Genomic DNA, 20072 nt, shown 5'->3' with positions numbered 1-20072 from the left:
ACTGGACTATTCATAAAGTTGCGCGGTAATGTATCAAACAGTGTTTCTTTGCTATTCATAATGTTTTCCCTGGCCAATTCTTTGAGAAGTGGACGGCCTCTTCCTTCTTCCTGGTCTGTCTCAGTTTGTAAGCTGGGCTGATACCTGTGCACCATGTGCATCCCACTGGGTTAGAAACACCAGTGGCTCAGCCTCAAAACTCGCATCAACAGGTCACCATAGTAGGACAAACCGACAGACAAGTTTGTCTCCCTGTTGGAAACCTCTCGTACCACCGTTACCTGGGTACCTGCGGCTGACTCCTCTTCTGTCCAGATTCCTGGGCCTTTTAATCCCCTTTCTCCCGCTCTCCCACCCTCCTGCTTTGGGTGTGCCTGAGTTCTTCTCCTCACCTGGAAACCTGCAGCTCACTGCTTCTCTGTCTGTGGAATAGAATTGAGAACTCAGAAATAGATCCATCAATCTGTGGTCAGCTGATCTTTGACAAAGGCCTGAAATCCATTACCTCAGGAAGAGGTGGTCTCTTTAACAAATGGTGCTGGGAGAACTGGACCCTTTTGCCGAAAAAGGAAACAAGATCTGTACTTTATACCATACACGAAAACTAACTTCAGGTGGATCAAAGAGTTAAATGGAAAACGTAGAACTATAAAATTCCTCAAGGAAAAAATAGGGGCAAATTTAGGGGCCCTAATTTATGGCATAAATAGATTATTAGGCATAACCCAAAATGTACAAACAGCAGAAGATAAACTAGATGAATGGGACCTTTTAAAAATTAAATTTTTATGTGCTTCCAAAGACGTCTCCAAAAGAGTCAAAAGAGAACCTACAGATTGGGAAAAAATATTTGGCAATAACATATCTGACAAGGGACTTATCTCTGAAATTTATAGAAAACTCCAACAACAAAAAGATAATCCAATTAAAAAATGGGCAGAAGACATGAATAGACACTTCACCAAAGATGATATTCAGGCAGCAAACAAACACATGAAGAAATGCTCGCAATCATTAGCTATTGGAGAGATGCAAATCAAAACAACAGTGAGAAAACACCCTGTCCCACACTAGCAAAGTTCAGCAAGACAAAATAATGTTGGTGAGGATGTGGAGAGATTGGGACTCTCATACACTGCTGGTGGGACTGTAAAATGATACAACCACTGTGGAAAGCAGTGTGGAAATTCCTTAAAAAGTTGGACTTAGAAATACCATTTGATCCAGCAATCCCATTACTAGGTATATATCCTGAAGAAGGGAGAGCCAGAACAAAGAATGGATATATGCACATCCATGTTCATCACAGCACAATTTACCATAGCAAAGAGGTGGAAACAACCCAGGTGCTCATCAACAGAAGAATGGATAACCAAACTGTGGTACATACACACAATAGAATACTATGCAACACTAAACAATGTAGGAAACACTGTAAAACACTGTATAACGTGGGTGAACTTGTCAATCATAAGTCAGTCACAGAAGGACAAATATAGTATTAGTTCATTACTGTAAAAAGTCAAGGAAAGGCTTATATATGGAAGGAAACTTTCTTTGCTGGTTCCTGGGGTGGGAGGGGAAAGGAGGGAATACTGCTAGATAGGAAGGGACAAGCATTGATTTTGGTGAAGGGAAGGGCAAAGTACCAAATGTGAGTGATCAACATGGTGGCATTGAGGAAGAGGAAGACAGAGGTACATGGGAGGTACAGACAATAAAGGCGAATCTGTTTGCATGTATAGTACTTTGTTGTCATTGATGACAAGCATTGATCTACAGGTGGATAGATGGGTGGATAAGCTGAATGATTAGGTTTATCTAGGCAGGAGGTAGTATGCCCATGCGTGTGTATAGGGGTTAGTGGACAATGTTTCTACATGTGTATTTGTATGTGCTGTAAGAATGTCCAGGTATATAGTAGAGCTGACGAGGGGCAAGGTTGTAGTGGCTTCTTGACTACAGCCAGCTATCCAGAGAGTGAGTAGTTGGACCTGTGGGATCAGGACCACAGTCATGGGACATCAAGATCAGTTGGCACAACATACTACCCAAAAACATTGTTCTACATCCAGCTTTGGTGAGTAGTGACTGGGATCTTAAAAGCTTGCAAACGGCCATCTGGATGCAACTATGGGTCTCTTCTCATCCAGAGCAAAGAAGAACAAAGAAAACCAAAGACTCACGGGAACAGTTAGTCCAAGGGACTGGTAGACCATGCAATCCTCAGCCTATATGATCATGAGACCAGAAGAACTAGATGATGCTTGGCTGCCACTGTCAACCACTCGGAGGGGGATCTATGTAGGAGATCCTGGATAGAGAGGGAGAACAATGTAGAGCAAAACTCAAAATCATTAAAAAAAAAAAAAAAAAAACCAATGAGGTTTGGTGGTCTGATAGAGCCTGGTGAAATCCCTAAGACATAACCCTTAGCCACCTTTCAGGTCTGGAATTGAACTCACTCTTGTGGCTTCCAGCCAAGTAATAGGCGTATGAGGTAAACATTTACATCAGGTAGATACACTCCTTGAAACGATCAACCATGGGAGAACAGAAGAGCAGTGTTTGCGCAGGGAGATAGCTTGGGGGCGGGGCACCGGGAAGGAAGGACACAGGGAAGAGGTGACTTTGGGGAGGAAGTGGGAGGAGAGCTGTTACCTTGTGGAGAATTGTAGTCAATGTCATAAGACAAAATATGTATGAACTGCTGTATGGAAAATGAATATGCTCTGTAAACTTTGACCCAAATCACAATAAAAATTTAAAAAAAAAACAAAAGATTGGTGCTTGATTATTGGCATTTCTGATAATAAGCTAAACCTTTTCGTCAGGTATTGGGAAACAAGACCAAACTGGTTCTGGAATCAGCTTAACCATCAACCATCACACAGTCCTTTGATTAAATCATCTAAAAGGTTTTTTGGGGGCTCAATTCCATGTTCTGTTTGCAGTCTGGTGATCATGAGGTGTTTCTTTCTTTCTTTCTTTTTTTTTTTTTTTTTTATAATTCTTTAACTCATTGTGATAATTGATCGGGGCATCTATGCAATTTATGCTATTAATTGTGATGACTGCCATACCAGGTGGAAGAAAAACCAAACCCACTGCCATCAAGTCAATTCTGACTCTTAGCAACCCTATAGAACAGAGTAGAGCTTCCCCTTAGAGTTCCCAAGGTTGTAAATGTTTACAGAAGCAGACTGCTTCATCTTTGTCTTGCAGAGCCGCTGGAGAGTTCAAACTGCTGACCTTTTGGTTAGCAGCCCAATGTTTTAACCACAGTGCTACCAGAGCTCCTTGTAGCAGGTAGAGAGGAGTTGATTTGGGGCCCTAGAAATATATTTGCAGTTCTGTGTTAGTTACATCTTTCTAGGTCACTAGAGAAGGAAGTAGTGGAAGTCAGAACTGACCCCTTTTCTTTCCACCTCCCCCCCGTCATACATGTCACGTCTTTCTATATTCTGTTCAGAATCCTGCATTGTGCCTGGCACCAGGTAATTAAGGGACAAGAAGCATAGAAAAACATTGCTGTTTCTTCTCTGACCAGGTGGAGTAATAAAAAATTGTTGTACCTTTTTAGAAGCTCCACTAAAAACTTGGGCTTTACCTTCAATCTGAATGTGCTCATTCATTGTCTGTTAAAATGAATCGCAGAGGCTACCTGTGTTAGGAGCTTAAATTAGAGATAGGAAGATGGTAAAAGGAAATACAATTTCAATAAAAAGTTTCCTGGACCCAAAGCTAATGAGAAGAAAGAGTACGTGTTGTATCAGGTTGTTTGTTCAAGTAAAGAGTAACTTTCATCTTAGTTTCGTTCCTGACCTTCACTCCTTCTGCCAGTGATGAGAGAAAGAAGAGCTTTAAGATACATTTTCCATATTTTAGGAATCTTGTATTGCTGGCAGCATAGAAGCATTTCAGCTACAGGGAAGTGTGTTGCTAAATGGGACATTTGGCAAGATCTGTTATTCCTGGCTAAGAGGAGAAGAATGAGAGTTTGGGGAAAAACAGACAGGTGAGGTAGAGGAGAAAGATACAAATGGAGATCTCGCAGAATACTAACTAGAATACTAATCGATGACCCAGAGGTCTCCAGATAGAGATGCTCACAAAGGGTCAGTTCTGCTTTGTTATGTAAGGAAGTGTTGGGGGAGAAGTTTCCTGTTTCTTCTCTACTGAATTCAAGGGCATGTTAGAACTAGGCCAGACCGTAGACAGTAAAGAGAAAAATTGTGGAGAATGCTCTTGAAGTGTTAGCATTCAGGAGAACTGCTTTGACACAGAATGTTGTTAACACCATTAATTGCTGGAGGGTTCACAGTAGAGCTGCTTCTGAAAGCGGTTGAATTTACCTGGAGTTTATGTTACTTTATAGTATTTCCTAGTTTTTCAGGATGAGCTTTTCCTCAAGGGAGAGGAAAGTGCCTATATTCGTTGAGGTGGAGAATGTACGGTCTGTATGAATGCAGTTCCCATCCCTCCTCCACCATAAAGCTTACTATGTTTTCTAGCTTCAGTAAATGAAAAACTTACTTGCATCAGGCAGTGTACACATTTAAAGTTAATTATGAAAGAAAAAGGTCAAGTGCTCCTTAAATTGTTTTTTTTAAAACTAGATTGTATAACTCGATAGAATTTTCGTGGTAGCTTGCTTGCTTTTATCATTTCTGGAAACTGAAAAATAGATATAATAGTATTGCTTTGAATTTTACAAAATCGATTAGAAAGATATAATTAAATGTTCTGTTGTTGGGGGTGTACCATTGTTTTATCTCTTGTTTAATGAAACTCTCAGTGTAGCTTGAGGATATTGTAGGTCATTGAAAAGGAACGTAATTTGCTGTATAACCGAAAAAACCAAACTCACTGCCATTGAGTTGGATCCAACTCATAGCGACCCCTCCTTGGATTTCCTAGGTGGTATCACTACAGAAGTAGATTACTCAACCTTCCTTCCGAGCAGTAGCTGGTGAGTTTGAACCGCCAGCCTTCTGGTTAGCAGTAAGGTGCCTTAGGCACTACGCTACCAGAGCTCCCAATTTGCTATATAGGTACTTGCGCAATTTTAACGTGGTCATGGTTTATTGATGTGTTTGCATGTTTATGCTCTTTTGCATCATACTCTTTGAATTTTTCTGAAGCATGCAAAGTTTAGGATTGTAAACTTTAGAAATGTAAAATTGATTGAACATGTGAGTAAAATAGAAAACGTATCACAAATTGATTTACACATATTTTAATCACTGTTATATTAACCTGGGCAAAGTAATGAAGGCTCTGTTGAAAATCTGGATGTATAAAAGTTAGGTGCACATGCTAGGCATGAAAAAGCATTGTCGTTTTGCTATTCATGGTATTAGACTTTGTCTTTAAAATAAGATGAGAATATATTTGTACTCTAAGTCATTTTTCTAAAGGATTGGTTTATGGAGCCTGTTCATACAAGGGAAAACACACAGAGCTCCTTTGCAGATTCAGTGCTGCGTGGCCCTCTTTGTCCCTTATTAATTAGCCAGATGCTCCGCTCAGAATTTACTTTTTCCCGGCAGTTGATCCAGTCCCCTGTGACAACCCCCCTTGGGTTGATCATGTTGAAGACGACATCAGAGGAGTTGGCTTGCCCCCGGGAAGACCTTAGTGTGGCTCGGAAAGAGGAGTTGCGGAAGCTGCTGCTAGACCAGGTGCAGACAGTGCTTGGGCTGCTGACAGGTGAGTGGCTTGGTGGTGCCAGGAGACAGAGGCCTGCCTGCAGATGCCCAGATCTCAGGCCCTGATGCTCAGAAATTCTGAGTGGTTGTTTTAGCTGCCCCTGAGACTGAGCGGTTATAACTGAGTGTTCTAATGGAAAGAATTTAGTGCTTTATTCCCATCACATAGCCCAAAGTCTAGCACATGTTGTTGTTATGTGCCATCGAGTCGAACCCGACTCAAAGCGACCCCTCCTTGGGTTTCCGAGGCAGTATCACTATGGAAGTAGATTGCCCAACCTTCCTTCCAAGGAGTGGCTAGTGGGTTTGAACCTCCAGCCTTCTGGTTAGCAGTCACGTGCCTTAGGCACTGTGTTACCAGAGCTCCTAGTAGAACCTTAAAAAATGTGACTTGTTTTCCTTGTGGTTTTTCATCCATTGGGACTTGCAGCAGCTGTGATTAATGAGGTACAGAATGGGTTGTGGGAATGCGACTGAAATGTCTGTGACCACATTCTAAATAAGGTGGATGGCAGACACTTAAAATCATTTGAATTTAAGATCAGGAGGAGTTCAATGTAAAACTTTCAAATTCTGTATAGAAAGTGAGACGAGGTGTGGAATCAACCCCTTTGCACTAGGTTGTAGTTGTATATAGCATTTTCTTACTTTGACCTCTGCAGTTTTATTAGAGCCTCATGACCTTGTGAGAAAGGTAAGAATTAAAAAGCAAAGCACGAGATGAGACTGAAAGGCAGACTGAGTGGAGTCATGAGGAGCACCTGTCACTGGGGAGGCTGATGTGCCGCCTGGTGTGTTCAGGGCCAGGGGCCTAAGGTTGTTGCCTGAGGGGCTGCTCTAGTGCAAACAAGTGCTTTTGTCTCCACTTCCCCTACCCAGGGTTTCTTCTTGGACTCCAGGATTTTTTTTTTTTTTTTGTATATGTATTTTAGAACTTGGCATGTAGTGAGCACTTAAGATTGGTTGAAGGAAAGATGGATCAAAAGTGAACTTGTTTATTCTTTCCCTTCCTCCTCACTCTTCCCCAGGTCTTCAGGAGAAACCCAAACCTCAGAGCATTCATTCATTCATTCAAAACCCATTTATTGACACCTCAACTAGATAGAAAATTTCTAGACTTGGGGACTGTGTCTTATACCTTTATGTCCTGTTGTGCATATTAAACATTTTTTAATTGAGATATAAACTTATTCCATAAAATTGACAGTTTCAAAATGTTAACAGTTTAGTGGTTTTTAGTATATTCACAAGATTGTGCAGCCATCACCATGATCTAATTCCAGAATGGTTTCATCCCCCTAAGCCATATCCATCAGCAGTCACTCCCTCTCCTCCTGCCCCTCACCCCAGCCCCTGGTAAACATTAATGTACTTTCTGTTTCTATGGATTAGTCTATTCTGAACATTTCCTATGAATGGAGTCATATAATATGTGGCCTTTTCTGTCTAGCTTCTTTCACTTAGTATGTTTTCAAAGTTCATCGATACTGTGATATTAAATATTTTGAAAACAAAATATTTTCAGAAACCTTTATGATCATCTTACGTGTCAGGTTCTGTGTAGTGTATACAAAGAAGAATAAAATTTCTCTAGTAATTTACAGTCTCCTGGAAGAGATGGGCAAATAGACAGTTAAGAAAATAGTGTTTTAGGAGTTCTCATGGAGGGATATTCTAGGTGCATACAAAACTGAGTGGGCAAGAAGACTTCCTAGAGGAAGTGACACTGAGTGAAATCCAGAGGGACAGACAGCCCTGAGTCTGGAAGAAAGGTCAGGTTGGGGTTGGGGGAAGGAGAGCAGGTTAGAGGTTTAGAAAGAGGACATGTTCAAGGAATAGCATGTGGAGTGGGTCAAAGAGAGTGAGCAGGGTAGATGAGGCTGGATGGAGTGAGCAGAGCCAGGTGCTAAGACTGTGTAGGGTGCTACTGTTTACTGGGTGAGAAACATAAAAAAGAGGTGGCAGGTTTGTGAGGGAAGAGCAGTCAAGTTTGGGATATCCCAGTGGTGGGGTCAGGAGGCAGTTGGCTGTGCAGGTCTTTGAATGCCAGCCTTGTCTCTAAATCCCTGTCCTGTTGACATCAAGCTGAGCTTGTATGGTCAGGATGAGTTTTGGGCTGAGGGAGACTCGAGAGGCTTCCGAATGTGTTCTGTTGAAGCTGTGGCAGTAGATGAGTCACTCCAGAAGAGGGAGTGAAATGAGAGGAGAAGAGGGCTGTTGAGGGAACCTGGGGAAGATTCATGTTTAAGTGATGGGCAAAGGATGAAGGTAACTGGAAGAGACCAATTGAGCTCAAAGAAACAGGAGACCAACAAGGAGTAGGGCCCTGGACTGTAGAGAAGGGTTTGGGCAGTGACTGGGATGCCACAGAGTTGGTCAAGGAGGATGAGGATTAAAGTGGCCACAGGATGGACTTAGTAACCAGGTGACCTTGACAAAAAACAGTATCCGTGGAAATAGTGGGAGAGAAGCCACGTGATGAGGTTGAGGTAAAGCAATAGAGATGCTCTGAGTGGGGACAGTACTTTCCAGAAGATAGCTGGACGTGAAGTAGACAGATAGCAGCCATGAGCTAGAGGGGTACATGTGATTGAGAGGGATGTTTAAATACCGATAATTGATTTAAAGGTATCAATAAATCTTTTTTTTCTAAATCTAATTTTCATATGCTGGGCTTTATTTTTCTCTAAACTCATTTTTTTCTCTTCTTGGTAGGTATCTTGGAGACCGTCTGGGACAAACACAGCGTTACTGCCGCTACTCCGCCACCATCCCCGACCTCAGGAGATAGTGGTATGGTCTCCCAGCCACATACGGCATGCTTCTTTTTAAACGCAGTTAGGAGTCTTGGCAGAGTAGCGGTAGTTTATCTAGGCCAGGTACAGATGGTGATTCCTCGCTGTCTTTGGTCTTTCTGCCCATGTTTTCTGAGTAGCTGACTGTCTTAGTTCCTCATGAGTGCTTGTTCATTCCAGTACAATGTTTTGAACAACACAGTTTGCTCCTTCCTTGCCCATCATGAAGATGACACCTTTGATTCTGTCATCACTCCGTCATCTTAAGTTTATAAATCGCTGTCTCTCCTGGTTTGTTGGACTCATTTTTCCCTTTTTTCAAACTTCGTGGTTGCATTGTTTGAGTTGCATTGGTATGAGCTTGACAGATCTGCTTTATGGCTCTTCTGGGGCTGTCGAAGGCAGGCAGCAGCCTGACGTGGGGGCAACGGGAGAGAGTGCCTTCTCTCTTCCCCACTAGACTTGGGGGAAAGTCATGTTGGCCAGGAGAGACGGGGGCCCAGTTGTGTAGGATTGCTTTTGCATTTACGTTAGTTAAGACTAATTCAGTAAAGATGGGGCATTCGCAATGGCTGTGAAACAGTTTACTGATTGCTAGGGATTGTCCACAGTTACATTAATTTTTGTTTCAGAGGTCAGAGTACAATACATTTAAAAATGACTGCTTTCAAGGATGATGGAAAGAGGAAATTGTGTCTGAGCAGGAACTTTTAGTTTCTAAATGCTTTTGTTTACACTCGGTGATCACACGTGGTTTTCAAGCAGAGGGCAGCCTGTGACTCGGCACCCATTTCTTCCTCTCCTGTGAAGGTTGATGTGACTAATGAGAAGTATTTCCGCATCTTTCTCTTTTACCCCAAGGAAATAGGCTGTTGAAATCAGATGTCTCTAAACCCAAGCTGTTTCAGATGGCCTGTTATTAATATGTAAGAGTTGAAATTTTTGTGGTTGCTGTAGAATTGAAAATACATCTTGAAGCCTGAGGACCACTCATAGTATTCTAATTTAGTCCAAATTCCATTTAGCATACTTCTGTTGGATTAAAAGCTGTTGCTATTAGAGAGTCATCTGTCATACTTTGAGATTAAAACTCACTGCAGTTTGGGAGTGTATCAAGAGCCCCAGGAAACTGAACTTCATTTGTAGTTGGTGGCATTCTCGAGGTGAATAGTTGAGGTGCCTCAGCAGATACATATTTTTCGATATTTGAATGAAAAAAGAAAATTTTGCAGATGATACAGAGATCGGATTTTGTGAGTAAACATGTTAGAATCTCCCTCAGTTTGGCTGGTCATGATGTTTGTCATCTAACTAAAATATTAGATTAGTTCTTTTGAATGAGATTTGTTTTTAGATACTTGAATACTAGCTTAGAATCCAGTTTTAAGTTAGCACTAGCAGTTTACTTCATCAGACTTGTTTTTCTGAGATCATTTTCCAGTACCAAGAACTTTGTGTTTTAATTGCCCTCATTCAGATACATGTTCTGAACTAACTCAGTTTATCCTTAGATCAACTTACTTTCCTGGAGGCCAAGTTGGGGTATGTCATATACTACAGACTAGAATTACTGTGCTCACCTCTTCGGTTATGTATTGCCTAGCTTTTATTATGAAGTGAAATACACTGCTCCTCACTTACAGACTATCTTGTTACCTGACATTTCACATTTACAACAATAATAAAAAATTTCTAATGCAAAAAATATTAATAGACAACCTACATAAGTAAGAGCTCAATGGGATTCTCAGTAATACTTAAGAGATAAAGGGGTTTGAATCCCAAGTATTTGCGAACTGCTGATAAAGTATAAAAACTAAAAATGTACCCAGTGTGCCATCCTGTAGGAATGACATCAAATGATATTTCCTCTTTCAAGACTTCTCTCTATACATGGATACAGATGATAGATTAGAATAGATAAAAAGACAAAATGGCATCATATATTTTGTTTTTGATAAAAACAATTAAATTTTAGTTTTATTTGACTTTAACTGAAGATACTAAACGGAAGGAATTATTCACCCTGAGGTGCTTTTTCCATAAGGAATGTTGTTATGTGCCATCAAGTCAGACCCGAATCATAGCGACCCCTCCTTGGGTTTCCGAGGCGGTATCACTACAGCAGTAGATTGCCCAACCTTCCTTCTGAGGAATGGCTGGTGCGTTTGAACCGCCAGCCTTCTGGTTAGCAGTCAAGTGCCTTAGGCACTATGCTACCAGAGCTCCCCCATAAGGAATAGTACTTCCTAAAAGATACCTCTAGGTTAAGGAAAAAAAGACTAAATACCAATTTCTTATGGCATGTTTTAATTTTAAAACGTGTATTTGGAGACTTCTTGCTTATGAAAGGTGAAAAAAATTAGCTAGCACATCCTTCTGTGTTCCTACGTTTGTTGAGTCTTAGTTCTGTATTTAATTCAGTGTTTACCCAGTCCTTTTGCCATGGCTTCTCCATTCCTTAATTCTTCGTTTTGATTCATTTATTTGTGTGGTTTGATTGCCCAATATCCCCTGTAAGAAAATTTTGTGAAAGAGAGATTATTTGAGTTTTTACATCTTTGAGAAAATATCATCTGTCTTTATACTCAGAGGAGAACTGATATTTTGCCCCAGCACTTAGAGAGACTGCTGCACTGTCTTCTGGCTTTAAATGTTACTGTGGAGAAGTCTGAAGTAGGCATAGGTTTTCTTTTTTGTATATGTGCTTTTTCTGCCAAGATTCCTTCCTTATTTCTAATGTTCTTAGTATTGATCACACTGTTATCATTTTTTTTTGAGGTAGAATATGCCCTTTCATCTTGTAGAATCACATTTTTATTTCAGGAAAGTTTTCTTGTAGAATCACATTTTTTTTTCAGGAAAGGTTTCTTCTGTTATTGAACTGAAACTGAACTCACTGCAGTCGAGTCAGTTCTGACTCACAGTAACCCCTTTGGGTTTCCGAGGCAGTAAATCTTTATGGGAGTAGATTGCCCAGTCTTATAAAAACTTAACATTTTGTGTAAACTTATTTTAATGTATGTAGATGTTTTCATTCAGAGTAATTTTTTTTTTTTTTTTTTTTAAATTGTGATTTGGGTGAAAATTTACAGAGCAAACTCACTTTCCACACAGAATATGTTTTTAAAGTCTTTCTAAGCTGCTGCTTGTGCTTTTAGCCCATTGCATGTGCTGGCTGTGTGATGTGTTGTGCACTTACAGCATTTTGCCTATCTTTTCCCTCGGTGAGTGAGTGCAGGGTAGGGAATCATCCACATTCCTGAGCAGTAAAAATTAGGATCAGCACAGAGACGTACCTCTGCTCTCCAACTTTTCACCATTTCTGATGTCAGCCTTTCCCCCCGTGGCACTCTCTACTTCCGTACTGGGTTTGATAATTCTTTGCAGTGTCCACACGGAACTGACAGACCATACTCACAATTATGTGGTTTATTTGACCAGTAACAGGAACCATTCAGGATCAGGATTGGGAAGGTTTGGAAGGCTCTCCTGAAATGGAGGGTACATCCCTCTCTTCTTCAGTGCAGGATGGCACACCCAGCTCCTCACAGCCGTGCAAGCAGCTGTGCAAGCAGCCAGGTGCCCCTCTGGGCTGTGAAGGCCCCTCTGGGCTGTGAAGGCCGTGCCGGCCCGCTCTGGGCTCTATAGGGCCTCTCTTGGCTGTGCCAGGCTCCTTCTGGGCCCCCCGTGGCTGTGCCAGCTCCCCCTTGGCTATGTAGGCCTCTACTTCAATCCCCACTGCTCGCTGGCCTAGCTCACAGCCAGTGTAGCAGCTGGCTTAGCTCTCAGCTGCTTTCCCAGCAGCTGCTTTCTGCTGTCAGCACCAGCTCTGGGCAGAGCCCCTTATGGGCCTGTCACTGCTTGTTCTGCCACAGGGCCCCTTCCAGGTCTCCTGTTCTCTTCAGTGTTAAAATCCTTGACCCATATTGCAGCTCTTTCAGGGGGTTTCTTGCCGCCTCTCTTCCTTCTTTCTCTTCTCCCTACTTGTCTCAAAAACAATCCCTGTGGGGTTGGCTGTTACATAAGCAAAGTCCTTGTCAATTTCAGGTCCTGGCCCTCAAGGAGAGCCATGAACTGACCAATCCCTGCCAGGTGTATAAGGTAGACCAATCACAGGGCAGATTGCAGCCCAGGGCTAGACAAAAGTATCAAACCACCAAGATGTATACAGCTTACCCAGGAAATTTCAACCAACCTGTACAAAAGTAATGTGCCTTCTGGGGTAGAAAACAACCTGGGAGGATCCCTCACCCCTTCTGTCCTTGCCCCAACTTGCCAAGGAACTAGGGCAAAAGTAACTCCTCAGGGCCTAACATTAAGATCTCCCAGCTGTTCTTCCAAAGAATCAAGGCAAAAGGCCTTGCAAAGGAACTTTGTTAACTGCAGTGAGGAACCCTGATACAGACACTGTGATTTCAGATACTGTGATTTCATCCTGGTAACTGGCTCCTCCTGGGCCTGTGGGAGGGTTGCTTGGGCGGCTTCTGGGAGGGGAATTGTCAGGAGGAGGGATATTCATCAGGACTCCAGGATGCCAGGTTCTTTTTCAGAATGACTGTACTTCCCCCAGTGCTGCATGAAAGTTCCTGCATTTCCCCTTCACCCTCAGCACTTGGCATTATTATTATCCAGCTTTTTTATTTTTCTCAATCTTTTAATTTGCTGTTTTCTGATTACTAAATGAATTTGCGATCTCCCTATATGCTGATGGCATGTATTTTGAGTTTTTATCTGAAAAATGCCTGTTCATATCTGCTGCCTGTCTTTTGATTGGGGCTGTACCTTTTGAGTTTGTAGGATTTTTCTTGTAGATTTTAGATTATAATCTTTCTTGGTGTTGAAATTTTTAATGTCTTCTGATAGTCTGTTACATACTTAATAACTTTTCCTTAATGCTCTTCATTGAATTAAAAAAAACTCTTAATTTTGTTGTTACTAAATTAAGGATTTTTTTTGTTAAGGCTTATGTGTTGGTGGTTTTAATAGTCTTTCTCTGATGCTCCTATATTTTCTTCTATTAATTTTAATGTTTTGTCTTTTGCTTGAGGTCTTTCATGCATTTGGAATTCATCTTGATAAATGATGCTAGGGTCTGTTTATTTATTTAAATAAGAGTCATATATCCCTTTTTACAAATATGTCATAATTTTGGGGGGCAGTAGAAAGATGAAAACCTTGGGTTCGCGTGGGGTTTTATAGCCCATCCTTAGCCTCCTTACTTCTGTCTCCTGAGATTCTGCTGTTTCACAAATCTCATTAAATTTAAAATGGTGAAGATTATGCAGATTTTTATTTCAAGCAACAGATTGTAACAGTTATCTTAATTTTTGCTGTACTGTTAAGTATTTATCATTGATGTTTAACATTGAGTGCTCAGCTACTGACAGAAAAGTTGACGGTTTGGACCCACCCAGCAGCTCTGCACAAGAGAAGAGCTGGTGGTCTGCTCCTGTAGATGATAGCCTAAACGCCCATGAGGCAGCCCTGCCCTGTCACGTGGGTCACCATGAGTCCAAATTGATCTGACAGCATCTAAAAACAACACTGAGCATATTGATTTTATATTTTGATGTAATAGGTAAACTATTTTTGGTTCTTTTTTTTTTTTTTTTCCAGCGGGGGAGAAGGTAAGCTACTTCGAGAGGTTTGTAAGAAATTTGACAGTGGATATTTTAGAAACCTTTTTTATTTTCAGGTGACTTACTGAGTAACCTGTTACAGAGTCCTAGTTCAGCCAAATTACTGAATCAGCCAATCCCCATCCTTGATGTGGAGAGTGAGTATATCTGTTCTCTGGCTTTGGAGTGCCTGGCTCATCTCTTCAGTTGGATTCCTCTGTCTGCCAGCATCACCCCATCCCTCCTTACCACCATCTTCCACTTTGCACGCTTTGGCTGTGACATCCGGGCCAGAAAGATGGCATCAGTTAACGGCAGCAGCCAGAACTGTGTCTTGGGTCAGGAGCGTGGCCGACTTGGAGTTCTGGCCATGTCCTGCATCAATGAACTCATGTCCAAGAACTGTGTGCCTATGGAATTTGAGGAGTATTTACTGCGTATGTTCCAGCAGACTTTCTACCTCCTGCAGAAAATCACCAAGGATAACAATATCCACACGGTGAAGAGCAGACTAGAAGAACTTGACGAGAGGTAATGAAAACAGGTGTGGAGCCAAGTCGTGCCCTGAGAAGGGGCTGAGACTGTTATGTTGTGCTGCATAGTGTCTGTAATCCTCTTCGATTTCAGGATTTGGGGCTCCTGGTGAGGAACGGAAAGGTAGGGTTGTACCAGTAAGTCTGAGATGAGCTGGAAGGGCTAGGGTGGTTAAGGGAAATGAGTTGAGTTTGAAAAGCGATTGTCAGTTTTGTAGGTGTGTTGTCTTTTCCCCCCATCCGTTTTCTGTCCTCCCTCCACCCCTGTCTCTACTTCCTCACTATATGCCTGCAGGTCTGAGGTGTGCAGGGACTGACTGCTGCCCATGCGTAGCCAGGAACAGGAGAAGAGGTCCGGAGAGGTACAGGGGTTATCATCTGCCCTCTCTCTCTCACTTGGTGTGTTGCTTGTCAGTTTTTACTATTTGACTTTTCCCAAGTGAACTGCCTTTCAGGTTGTAGGAGTGTCCTTGTTACTGTGAGTTGTATACAGATGGCAACTTTTTAACAAAACATAGGAGAGATGGTCATGGGCACATGTTAATAGGGTGCACACCTGTTTCTTCGTTACTGTTCTCTTGGATGGAGCCTAAAATTCCCTAGCCTTTTTTCCTAAAACACTGTCAAAGATGAATCCATCATGGTTGAGGCAGAGTCTCATTTTTGTCCCCTGCAGATGTCCTGTGTATCTTAAAACTTTCATGAGCATGATAATATTGCTATATGAAAAATAAGAAGGAAAGTGGGAACTTGTATTAAGAACATACGTTTTGATTTGCTCTGTAAACTTTCACCCAGATCACAGTACAATTTAAAAAAACCCCAAAAACATACACATTGCCTGTGTTCAGAAACCTCCCAGTGAATAAATAAATTAGTAAATACAGATTGCCTGGTAGCCAAAGTTACTAATACTTTTTTCAATATTCTTGGGTGGTTTTTTGTTATTAAACTATACAGAGTTACACTATTTCTCTGTCCTTAGATTAAATAGCAGAATATAAAGTCAGGTGCGTAATGTGAAGAAACTTTCAGTCGTTTTTAAATCTAGCAATTTTATTGGGTTTTAGAATTCTAAAGTTAAAAAAATGGTACATAAGATTATTTTGGTTTGGTTTACACAAGTTTTATGTGAAATTTTCTTTGTATAATCACCAAAGAACTCGTAATCTAATACGGTAATGTTTTTCTTTTCATTCCTTAATAATAGCTTTCTGTATAAATTCAAGAATAAAAGATTCTACACATACAACCTTACATGCTTTCTAACTTTGGTTAGGAAAACCGGTTTAATCTTCATATGTTAGAAAAACAGCGATTTTTATCAGTGATGAAATGCTGCCTTGTTTTTACTTTTCACTTGTAGCATACTGAGTCTTGGACAGTTTTGTTGTGGCTTACCATCTGGGTGATACAGAAATGTCATGGATTATCTGTGTATTGATTTTGCTACATGTAACTTTTATGCTCTTGGTTTTATATTTTAATCCTATGCTTCCTATTGCCCTGTGAAAGCTGAGAGGTGCCTGGAAGCAGAAAGGTGACATAAACAATACTGTGTGCTTGCTTCCGGGCTCTGGGGTCCCTTACCACTAATTCTAAACAGCTAAGTCCAGGCTCAGTTGTTTAGGAGCTGCTTAACCAGGTCCTTTGCTTTTCTTCTCCTTTACTGCTTTGTTCTAACTTTCCACTGCTCATTAGCACCTGTACCAGAAGGTGGGCAAGGGCAGGAAAATGAGGTGAAATGAAACCGGTAGTTTGGGCTACTGAAATGCCTAGTCTTTATTTTTCCATTGGGTTGGAGAATGAAATAAAATTGAGCTTGCTGACAATTTCACCCTCCCGTCCCCCGATTTCTCTCTGTGTTTTATGGGTGGTGGGGGGTTGACCCCTCCTCCTAAAGAACAGGAAACTGGTTCACAAATTCAAATCTCCATCAAAGTACGATGGAATAGTAAACAGTGAGGATTTCCTGTTCTTGAGTATTCATCAGAGAGAAGTCTCTTTATACTTTCCTATCTCTAAAAACAATTCATTTTAGTGCTTTGTTAATGTTTTTCAAGTATTTGGCCCCATGATCCATAGAGATAGCCATTTTCCTTATTAAATTAATGTTTTTTTAAAAAGCTGCAAATAAGCTCATTGCTTTGTACGTGAATGGCTTATAGAGGCCAGACAGGCAGGTTGGCCACCCTTGGGGTGATAGTCCCAAGAACAGTGGGAGAAGTTTTATTTCTGGGCCGATTTTATTCTTCTGAAGAGTAGTCTTCTTCTCCCTCTTTATTATCTCCCACATCTCTGTTTTGAAAAACAGCTTTGTGTGCAGTTAGGCATCTGAATGACTCTTAGCCATTATTTGATTTTGGTTAAGGCCCAGTTAGTCTTGACCTTTTAAAATTAGTCTTGGAATGTGATTTATGAAGGTATGGCCATCTCATTTTCAAATCACCTTTTGGTATTTAGGGGCTTAAAATGACAGTTTCTGAAATGTGAGAGTGGTGATGTGCTGTGTATTTAAATAACAAAAATTTCTTATCCTTGCAGCTGTGACCCCACACTCTTCTGTGAAATGATTTTGCGAATACAAATGAATCGGGAATTCATTGTGATGTGAAAAGAAAGTTTGGGAGTGGATGATAGTTCCATTCTGCCTGAGGTGGCTGAGTGACCTTGAGCTGGTCATTTTATCCCTCTGGGACTCGGCCTTGTCTGTAAAATGGAAGCATCAGACTCAGTTGGCTCTGAGACCTGTCCAGCTCCACCAGCTCCCTCCTTATATTTGAAATCATTTTTAGAGCAAATTGGGGTGTAACTGTGTTTAATTAGCACCAGGAACTAGAGGGTGGAATGACTGAGCAGTAGGTTGCAGGCCTGAATATAGCTTACCTGGATGCCATATCCTTTGTACAGCCTTGTTTTATTTTTGTTTTCAGCACATTCGTTTTAGTATTCTGGCCTCCTAGCAAAGAAAACCAGCTTTCCAGATGTCCCAGACTGAAGTGACACATAAGAGCTGCCCATCAACCTTTTAGCACCATGTGCTTTTAGTTTAAGTGGGTCATAGCACTAATGAAGTTAGAAAATAAGAGAGCACTAGCTTAAAAGAAACCTTAGCAGATCATGTCTGAGGATTAAAGTTGCTTTTCTGCTATGTTTCAGGTGGTAATGGAATGAAGGGTTGCCTGTCCTGTAGGTAATTGTTGTAGGCCTTTATATTTTTATCTGAAAATATATTATAAATTTGTATAGTTCTGTATTGAAAGAAATTTGAATTGAATTTTAAATTCTCTTCTAAGGAAGTGGCTAGGCTCCTTATTGTTACTTTCTGTCTTCTTGTCTCATTTAGTTACATCGAGAAGTTTACTGACTTTCTCCGGCTCTTTGTGAGTGTTCACCTGAGAAGAATCGAGTCCTACTCTCAGTTCCCCGTGGTGGAGTTTCTGACACTTTTGTTCAAGTACACATTTCATCAGGTAAAGCACCAGAAGCCCTTACCCTCCAAAAAACATCTACCTAGTTATTTTAGGAGAAAGAACATTTTTATTTTTATTTTATTCCCCTAATATTTGTATTTGGCCTTCTATGTGAAGGTTAGGAGCTCTGGTAGCATAGTGCCTAAGGCACTTGACTGCTAACCAGAAGGCTGGTGGTTCACACCCACCAGGCACTCCTCAGAAGGAAGGTTGGGCAATCTACTTCCATAGTGATACTACCTCGGAGGGGTCGCTATGAGTTGGGTCTGACTCGACGGCATACAACAACAACAGCAATGTGAAGGTTAACGCGTTAAATCTTCATAACAGCCCCATGAGGTGGGTGCTGTTATTATCACCTTACAGATAAAGAAACTGAGAGTCACTTGCTTGGAGTCATTAGTAAGTGCAAGAGCTAGATTTGAACCTGTAGAGTCTGTACTTGTAACCAATATTATGTTAGAGACACAAAAATAGAGGAGTAAAATTAAGACCTTTAGTTCTATTCTGTAACTGTCACTAAAACTTCCCACAAGAAGATTATCTATAGTGAAGCTTTCAAGAGCTAATTTTGATGATGTTCAAACACATGCTTTTTGAGCGCCTGTTATGTCTAAGGATCTAGGTGTATAATGCCCACGAGCAAAGTCCTTATCTTGGTGAAGTTGGTACTCCAGTGACCCAGTCTTCGTTTATCTGTGTGTTGTAGTTAGTTGCTGTTGAGTCGACTCTGGCTCGTGGCAACCCCATATGTTCAGAGCAGAACTGCTCTGTACAGAGTTTTCAGGGCTGTGACCTTTCAGAAGCAGCTTGCCAGGCCTGTCTTCTGAGGTGCTTCTGATAGATTCAAACTGCCAACCTTTCAGCTAATAGTCGAGCACTTAACCCTTTGTGCCACCCAAGGACTCCTCTGTGTGTGTGTGTGTGTGTGTGTGTGTGTGTGAACAGCTTTATTGAGGTATGGTTTATGTTCCATGGTATTCACCTTATGGAAGTGGACAGTTCAGTCATGTTGAGTAAATTTCTGTAAAGGTGTGCAGCTATCACCACAGTCCAGAAACATGTCTTTCACTCCTAAGAGTTCTTTTGTACACATTGGTGTATGTTTTTTTAAATAAACTTTTTTTGAAGTATAACACACAGAAGTGCTTAAGTCATGAGTATACAGCTTGAGGAATTTTCCCAAAATGAGAAGTCATGTGATTACCACCTAAGTCAAGAAGTTGGGCATCGTCAGCGCCCAGAACTCCCGATACTCCTTCCCAATCACTTCCTCCTTCCTTATGCCTAAAAGTAGCCCCAATCCTGACTTCTAATACTATAGAGTATTGCCTGTTTGCCTGTTTGAGAGGTTCTATAAATGGAAGCATAGGATATTTATTCATTTTGTCTGGCATTTTCATTCAGTATTGTGTTTGTGAGATTTCTCTATGTTGTACATGACGGTTGTTCATTTTCACCACTTTATGATAAGTCCTTATCTGAAAATACCACATTTTATTGACCCATTTCACTGCTAGTTTGTTTCTCATTTTTTGGTGATGATCATGGATCATGGTACAATGAACATTCTTGTACTAATTTTTTGGTGTACATATACAGCTCTTTCTGTTGATATGTACTGGGAATGAAACTGCAGGCTCAGTAGGTGCATCTCATTTTGAAAGTAGACTTTTTTTTTTTTTTTTAAATCACTTGTGTTGCAGCTTAATGAAGCTAGGGAAGATGCAAGAGTCTAGGTAGGGAAGGGTACATGTGTAGGATAGGGGATGTGGAGCAAGAGTTCAGTGCGTAAGCTCCCCTTCCTCAAAGAGATACTTGGCACATAAATAAACATAAGAGAGAACTAGATGGTGCCCAGCTACCACTGCCATCCACTTGGAAGGGATGTAGGAGATCCTGCATAAAGAGGGAGAACAATATGGTACAAAACTCAAAA

At 41.1% G+C, this 20072-nt stretch overlaps 1 protein-coding gene across 1 annotated transcript in view; it reads left to right on the top strand.

Moving 5' to 3' along the window:
* Positions 1-20072, top strand: part of XPO6 (exportin 6) — a 98512-nt gene that overhangs the window by 10945 nt on the left and 67495 nt on the right. The window contains exons 4-7 of the mRNA XM_007950166.1: positions 5553-5712; positions 8427-8504; positions 14205-14658; positions 18007-18133. Of these exons, the coding sequence (XP_007948357.1) occupies positions 5553-5712; positions 8427-8504; positions 14205-14658; positions 18007-18133 (819 nt within the window). The remainder of the gene's footprint in view (positions 1-5552; positions 5713-8426; positions 8505-14204; positions 14659-18006; positions 18134-20072) is intronic.

This window comes from Orycteropus afer, unplaced genomic scaffold (genome assembly GCF_000298275.1).
Source record: "Orycteropus afer afer isolate SDZICR_OR568_19922 unplaced genomic scaffold, OryAfe1.0 scaffold00266, whole genome shotgun sequence".
Lineage (NCBI taxonomy): Eukaryota > Metazoa > Chordata > Mammalia > Tubulidentata > Orycteropodidae > Orycteropus > Orycteropus afer.
This window is presented reverse-complemented; position numbering and strand designations above follow the sequence as displayed.